This window comes from Sinocyclocheilus anshuiensis, unplaced genomic scaffold, assembly GCF_001515605.1.
Source record: "Sinocyclocheilus anshuiensis isolate Anshui unplaced genomic scaffold, SAMN03320099.WGS_v1.1 scaffold269, whole genome shotgun sequence".
In the NCBI taxonomy this organism is placed as follows: domain Eukaryota; kingdom Metazoa; phylum Chordata; class Actinopteri; order Cypriniformes; family Cyprinidae; genus Sinocyclocheilus; species Sinocyclocheilus anshuiensis.
The window spans coordinates 209,596-218,004 of record NW_015536474.1 but is presented as its reverse complement, the minus strand read 5'-3'; the positions used below and the strand labels follow the sequence as shown (position 1 = coordinate 218,004).

The window sequence follows — 8,409 nt, the reverse complement described above, 5'->3', positions numbered from 1 at the left end:
ATTTTTTTAAATTAAAATTAATTTTATTTTACTATAATTCTACAAATATAGTAAAAGAAGAGGAGATCCAAAATACTGAAAAATCTAATCGGCCATTCATTATATATAATTTAAGATATTATTTTAAAGATATTATTATATTAATATTCAAATGATCTGTTGCCACAATTGTGCATATATTTGCAATGTCAGGAAATAGTGTTTTTTTACTGCAGCAATATGATAAAATATGACAATATCTAATAAAAATGAATACTAATAATTTCAACAAAATTACTATCAATTCTAAAATGAAATTGTTCTTTTCTAAAAAGAAATTGACAGTAAAAGAACAGAAGATCCAAAATACTTTTGAAAATCAGGAAGGGGGCCAACACTTTTTCACACCACTGTGTATATATATCTCAGCAATATGAGTAATAATAGATAATAATTACTAATACTACTAATAATAATTCCAATAAAATGATTATTGTTATTAAAATTAAACTGTTCTGTCAAGAAAATAATATTTAATATTAATAAAATAATGACAGTATTGTAAGTATCCTGCTGCATAAAAATACATAAGATTTTACTACGGTTAAATCTGTCTAACGGCTTATTGCTTTATTAGCTCTAATTGTGTCTGCTTCCAGACTGTGGTATAATCAAATAGAAATAAGTGCAATGTAAATTTCATTTAGACTGTCACACAGAATGTTTACATGCTGATATCAAATTTACAGAGCGATTTTGAGATTTATGTATTCCTTTGACTATGAACCTTCTCGCATGAAACAGAATCTCATAAAACAGAGTAGTTCATTGCTGCTAAAATACTGAATGTGAGGGAATCACGAGGGACGGCGTGCTTTAGATCGATATGAGCTATTCCAGCAACACACAGGTGGCAGGACAGCGCTAATGCAACTTCATTTAGAAAGAGAAATGTAGTCCATACGCTCCCATCCGTCGGGAGAACGGGTTTGAAACGGGCTTTGGTACCGGCTCTCTGTGGAATAACAAAACAAGGCTTAATTCATACAGGCCGGGGACTCGCTCACTACTTAGGTAGCATAAAAGCAATGCATCATTACCCCTTGTTGTCCTGTCACTTGAAATTACAGCAACATCAGTCTTGTTGAAAGGTCCTGCCTCATTTCAATATAAATGAAACAAATAGCTTTTAATGCAGGCCTTTAATGAGGTTCTTGTTGGATTCTTCTGCGCTATCTGAGGTAAAGCTCCTCTCCGCTGAGGGGAGTCCAAGCACATTGTCACAACTGACAGTGTAATTTACCTTCCCGCTGGACCGCGGGAAGTACGAGGGTTTGGGTTTGAGCTTGGCTCGTTGTGGGCCCGGTGTGAGTTCTCTTCCCACAATCCTCAGCGTCGAGCTCTGACAGGACCCTGCAGCAAACCATTCATCATATTTCCATGCCCATATACTTGTAGGTAAGCAGAATCCACTAGGGTTTGTGACGGGAGCTGGAACGCTTAAAGGGATGATTGGATGTTAATTAAAATGGATGCGTGGCGGATCACGCCGAGGATGCTGGGTAGACATGTACGGAGTGCACAGCTGCGCACAGAACAACTCACCTTTTTGAGAGATCAAGAAAATAAATCTTAGAATTAGAGTTAAGAAATTGAGTCACTGTTTTTTTTTTGGCAAACTATCTCCACTTGAAACAGAATATCAAAGGGGTGTGTCACTAAAAGAAGTTTGTTAAGCTTGAAATCAAATCATAAAGCAAATCTGTTGTTGAAGACTAAAAGTATTGTGTAACTTTGCATTAGGATTTTTTGTAGTGCATGAAATGCAACATCAAGTGCAAATGTATGTATTTGTAACGCAATGGCTCAACATTAGCAAATAGATCCAAAACGCAAAGATTTGTTCTTTTATTATCTCTCAAAAATGTTCACAGAATCTCCATATGGCATTATATTTAAATGTACTAAAGAAAATAAATGTTGCTGTTTTGCCACATGAACTAATTAGAAAAAATTTTGAGTGATCAAGCCATCAAATAAATGAAAATAAATCAGTTTTAATATTAATTCACTTTTCATTTTTGGGTTAACTATCCCTTTAAGTCAAAAACTGTATGAATGCTACTTCATTAGATAACAATATCAAACCAGGATGTATTTCACTAAAAGAAGTTAAAAAAATCAAATCATAAAACAATAAATCTACTGTTGAAGACAAAAATACTGTGCAATCGTGTTTCATAAAGTACAATCCTAATGCTTCTATATACTATATATCTAAATACTTCTGTATTTGCAATGCAATGGCTCAACATCAGTGAAGCGATTAAAAACTCTGATTCAAAGATTCATCTGCGTTATCTCTCAAAAATGTTCACAGAATCCCATAATGGATTTTTTTTTAATATTAATATGTACTACAAATACATGTAATTAAATGTTGCTGTTTATCATGACACATGGACTAAGATGAACGCAGTATCAAACAAGTAAATCTTTGAATCAGAGTTTTAAAATTGAGTCACTAATCAGTTTGAACTGATTCACAGAAACAAACTGATCTCCATCTTTGTTTGCTACTATTAAAACATCTCTCATATTCACAAGTCATAAGGAGAGATCACAAAAATTGTAAATGACACTCCTTAGGCAACAAATAAGAAGTGCATTAAAATAACTGCACTATTTAAGATGTTGCCTAATTTTTATTTGCCTGCAGAATATTAAATATTGTAAATATGTGACATTACTCACCATGAATAGCAAGCATGCAACTTATTTACCTAGTAAAAAATGCTATCTATTCAAATGCAAATATGCACTAACATACAGTAGATAAACTACATGCAAAAAAAAAACATCTATAAAAACAAATATCTAGTATGCATATAAAAACTGAGTGTGCAAGTGAACATTTGGAGAGATTCTGCTGCTGACACAGATTCCCCAGTTTGGGTGTGAGAAGCACAAAAAGTGCTTTTATGCTGTATGCATCTCTGTGTAATGCGTGCAGCCCTGCGTACTGTCATTTCAGCATGCATGTTGAAGGTGGGGTCATGCTCTGATACAAAACAATTCCATTTTCAATCTGTTGCATGTTGTGAGAGTGTTCTGTGTCCGCCTGCTGACCTCACTGTGTCAGTCCTCATGCCGCCCTGATACAGTAAGTGCCTCTATCAAACTGAAGCAACTAGAATAACAAGCAGCCTGTTGCATAATCACGAGACTCCACAGCTCCAGAATGCTAATACATCACTAACACCATGTAAAAAAAAAAAAAAAATCTAATCTTATCTAAGAGCATATTGCATTGAAGTATGACTAGTAATTTTGCACGCTTTTTACAGTGGCATCAAAAAGTATTTAGGCACTTGAAGAAACAGTCCATACTCATGTCAATCTAAATAAAAATGAAAGTCAATGGGGTCCAGTGTTGTTTTGAATCCCATCGACTTCCATTGCATGAATAAAAACAGAAATATTGTTCAAAATATCTTCTTTGCTCAACAAAGATACAGATTTAAAACAACTTGAAGGCAAATCATGACAATTTTCATTCTTGGGTGAACTATCCTTTTAAGTCACTTAAAAATGTATAAATGCTATCTGATCAGATAACAGAATATGAAATCAAGAGGCATTTCACTAAAAGAAGTTAGTTAGGTTTTAAATCAAAACATGTACATGGTATATACTGCAAAATAAGTATTTGTCTTATTTTCCAGCTAAAATATCGAAACAATTCTCTCAAGGTATAAGATAATCTCAAGATACATTTGCCACAAATTCAGTTCAGGACATTAAAAAGAGACATCTTAATCAGTTCTTAAGAATTTTTGACTTGTTTTCCAGTTAAAATATTTGGAAATCCTTAAAACAAGATATAATTTAGTCGAGATGCAACACTGCATAAGATATTAGGTCTTGTTTTTTAACCAAGTGTATTTTGTCTCACTGCACTGGCATAATTTTACACTTATTTTAGGTATAAACAAGTTAAAAAGTTAAAAAATCTACCAGTGTCGTGAGACAAAATACACTTATATTCAAGATGCAAACTATGAAAATAAGTCTGAATATATTTATAAGTATCTGTATCATATTTTAAGGATATTTTGAAAGCAAAACAAGTAAAAATCAATTGTTTGCAGATGCAACATGGTTTGATATGTTTTCGACCCAAGTGTCGTTTGTGTTTTGGGGCCAGTGTAAAATGAAAAATAACACAAAAATGGACATGAATTCTTACCTGTGTCCATTACCAAGACCTCTGTATGCCTTCTCCTGGTCCTGCATATGGTTGAGGCTCTGTGCCACGGAGAGATACTGGTCATAATACTTAATTGCCTCTTCAAAATCTCCCAGCGAGTCATAGCAGTCTCCCAAGTTCCCATAAGCACGACCACGGTCCAGCACGGCCTCGTTGCCACTGAGCTGCTGCAACATCGCCAACTGTTGCTCAAAATAGCCAATGGCCTCCTCCATTACTCCCATGTTCATTTTCGTAATACCCATGTTACCATAAACCTGGGCTTCAATGCTGGGGTCCTTCAGTCGCTGGCCAAGCTCAAGCTGTTCCTCGTAGCATTTAAAGGCCATGGTGTACTTTCCAAGAGACATGTAGACGGCGGCGAGGTGTCCATGAGCCTGGCACTCTCCCTGGATGTCGCCCTGCTCCTGGTACACCTCCAGTTCCTGGGTGTGGTACCCTAAGGCCTTGTCAAACTTCTGTAGCATTCGGTAGGCGGCTCCCAATGCAGCGTAGGCATTCGCCTCCATCTTGCGATCCTTGACTTGGTGCGCCAAGGACAACTGCTGCTCGTAAAACTTGACGGCTCCGGGAACGTCCTTCTTACAAAGGAAGATGTCTCCCAGGTTGCCCAAGGCGCGGAATCGAGCCTGCGAGTTGTTCAGTGACTGCGCCAAGGAAAGAAGGTACTTCTGGCACTCCTCCGCCTTGCTGTAGTCGCCAAGAGCCTTGAAGGCCAGGCCCAGATTACAGTAGGCTTTGGCTTGACTTAACTTGTCATGGAGGTCCTTAGCAAGTGCCAGATCTTGTTCGTAGTACTTCACCGCCTCCTGGAAGTTTCCCAGACAGTAGTGTGCGTATCCCAAGTTGTGACAGACCTTACCTTCGCTCTCCATATCCTGCAAGTCCGGGGAAAGCCGTAGGTACTGTTCATAGTAGGGTACGGCTTGGGGAAACTCTCCCCGAGAGCAGTGGAAATTACCCAAGTTGCCCAAGGCACGAGCCTCACTCTGGATGTCTCTCAACTCTCGGGCAATGTTTAGATGATTCTGGTAATGTTGCAAGGCCCGATCATGCGCCCCCAGAGCCTGGTACGCCACCGCCAGGTTCCCATGCGTCGAAGCCTGCGAGGCACGATCGTTAACTTCCATGGAAATCTGCAGCTCTTGGCGGTGGTAGCGCACGGCCTGGTCGAAGGCACAGAGGGCGTTGTAAGCGTTGCCCATGTTTCCGTACGCCCTTCCCTGGGCGGCATAGTCGTTTAGCTCTTGGGCGATGGATAGATGAGCCTTGTGCAGCTTCAGAGCGGTCTCGTAGTCCCCTTTCATCTGGTGAATGATTCCTGTAAAGAAGAAAAGAATAGTTTCATTCAGTCGAATTGTGCTTATCATGCTTCACAGGATAACCGAAATGGCTTTTCGATATCTTCGATCTGTATAAAAGAGGCTAAAGATTAAGTTTACATTTAAAAACGCCCTGAACTACAATGTACCCCAAGCAAATCATCCAACTGGAAAAAAAGGGAATAAGATCTGAGAAAGCCCACTGATGCTTGTAGAACTATCTTTTAATTAAAAAGGAGATCTGATCTGATTTGTGTAGTTTCGACTCGCCTTCAATCAAAGTTCTGCGCCCCAAAGATATGCCAGTCTAAACAGCCAGATCTGCTCAGTCCTGGGAGACTTCTTGCAAATTTTGGGTCCCCCTAATGTACCACTTTTCCACAAAATGATCATTACCGTCATAATATTACAGTCCCGCCTCTCCGGTTCCAGTACAGTACTTTGGGGAAAGTAGAGGAACAGGGGAGGAAAAGGGCTAATGAACACTTCTGATGGAAAAAGGGTTTGAGGGCACCAGCATTGGGAAACTTTAATTGTGGTCCACACCACATCTCTGTATGCTTTAACCGGGTTTCTTTTCCTTTGAAAGTCAGAGCTAAGTATCAGGGATAAGGAAAACTGCTGGGATGAGTGGAAAACAAGAAGTGTCAGTGGTGCACAACTGGGAAGTCTGTGGCGACCATTTATGTAATTGTCAGAGATGCCGGCTGACCTGAAAATGAGCTCTGGGAATAGGATGCCAATGATAACACATCGGAGGCAAGTAGCGTGTGAGATAAAAGTGTTTTTTAGAGTCGTGGAGCCACTGTTGACAGAGTGGTTTGGCATCTTAAAGGAACTCGTTCGATCTGCTGACTGAGTCACGGGCCACAAGCGTGTCCTTCTGTGTGTGTGGAAGCAGGAGGCGACGGGGGGTATCAGAATGAGTGAGGGGTTGTCCATCTGCTCAGTGTCAATACTCATGTGCCAAGCCAGGATTACCAGCATGTGGTAAATCCAATTAGATCCAGTGCCAACCTGGTATCCTGACACGGAGGGCCCATTAGAGCTCTTCTGTATTCAAAAATATTTCCTCTAAAAAAGCCCCAGTCTTCAGTGGCTAATTATCAATACTTAACCCCATGATTCTTCATTTATCAGCGAGCAAAGCTTCAGACAAAAGCTTGTTTGAAAATGAATCCTTTGAGATGTGTGCAGTGAAACGTGCCAGACACAAAAACCTTTGATGAAAGAAACCAACACCTTTAGGTCTGTTTTTATTAAATGACTGGTCCTGCTTGTACTTTTAAACACTTTTATACTGGCTCTGTTTAATGTGACTGCTAGGAACACAACAGACGGTGCTAACACGACCTAAAAAACTTCCTTGAGCTAAAAACAGAAATGCTGAGCTGAACAATTCTACACTGTCAGGACATAAATACTCCCGACTGTCTGCAAATTAACAGAAGGGACTGCTATTAATTCACAAACAGTAGGGAGTGTTTATGTGCACAAACTACTTAAACTAATGGATCATTTACAGCAGTTGTTCTAAAAATGTGGCACGCTGAGAGCCCCCTGGTGGTATGCAACTTGGCTTAAAATTCATAATACTAAAACATGCACATGTAAAATTATATTTATTTATTTACTCACTTAAATAATTGGTAATTAATATTAATACAATTTTAATATATTTTACATTTTATTATAATACAATTTTAATAAAAACACAATAACAAAAATTCTATTAAAATATATCAATATAAACATAAGTTTGCTTACAGCTCAAAAAGATGCATATTTGCATAATTTAAGCAACAGCATGATAGCTCGCTATTGCGACTATATCACACCACAGTCAGCTTTATCTTCAGCATTTCGTATTAAGAACGGGGTCACGGCTACTAACAAAAAGAGCACCCCTTTGATAGGTCAGTTAAGAGGATTACACGGTCACCTCCGGTCGCTGCAGGAATGCATATGGTCATAGGCAGAAATCCCGGGGGGGGCGGTGGGGACAGGACCCCCCCCATCTGAGGGTTGTCCCCCCTAAAAATATGATTCAAACCACGCTGTGTATTGTAAATAACAATGTTTTTTACTTTAAATAACTTTGTAAGTAGTAAAAAAACACAAACGCAAACGGGGCAAAAATGCGTTTTAAGATTAGAAACATTTTGAGTCTCCCCCTCCCTTGCCTCACAGTGCTTTGGTCCAAATGCCTGCTTTCGTCTTTTACATCAATCAGTGTTGCCAAGTCGAATTGGGCTACTTTAACACTGTTGCCGTGGGTTGTTTTTCATTTCCGCGGGTTGAAGCATCCTTAACGTGATATTTAGCTCCTGGAATGCGAATTTTACCGGTGGAACACAGCCGAAAAACGTGTATTTTACCCCCCCGGAATGCGATTTTTACCGGGGAACCCCCCTCAAAACGTGATTGGGCTAGTTTTGGGCTAGTTTTGAGTAGCAATTGGGCGGGGGGGTTTTACGAAAACCTGGCAACCCTGCATCACCTAGTCCGGTGAGTGAGAAAAAGTAAATAGTTGTGGAGCTCGGCTGTCAAGGCTATTTTATTCACTTAAACATCGGATGAAGTGATTATTTTTTCTTTAATACAGATGATGCCAATGTATTTTTCGATGAGTCTGCTATTTTAGCAATAATAACTTTACCTGCCTGATGGATAGTAATGTATACAACAGACACGACCGCTATCGCGGTGCGACCACAGCAGCATGAAGTTGTCTAATTTGGCACAGTCTCCCTGCTACAATAAAAGTAGTAAGGCTTTCCTCTGTGTATACTTATATCCTTACATGTACAATTTTAGCTGTATTATTTGTGTCCCCTT

General features: G+C 39.1%; 1 protein-coding gene across 1 annotated transcript in view; it reads right to left on the bottom strand.

Annotated features, from left to right (window-relative positions):
* Nucleotides 1-8,409, bottom strand: part of LOC107705044 (tetratricopeptide repeat protein 28-like) — a 191,991-nt gene that overhangs the window by 48,642 nt on the left and 134,940 nt on the right. Inside the window, exon 6 of the mRNA XM_016439736.1 lies at nt 4,229-5,570. Coding sequence (XP_016295222.1) covers nt 4,229-5,570 — 1,342 coding nt within the window. The remainder of the gene's footprint in view (nt 1-4,228; nt 5,571-8,409) is intronic.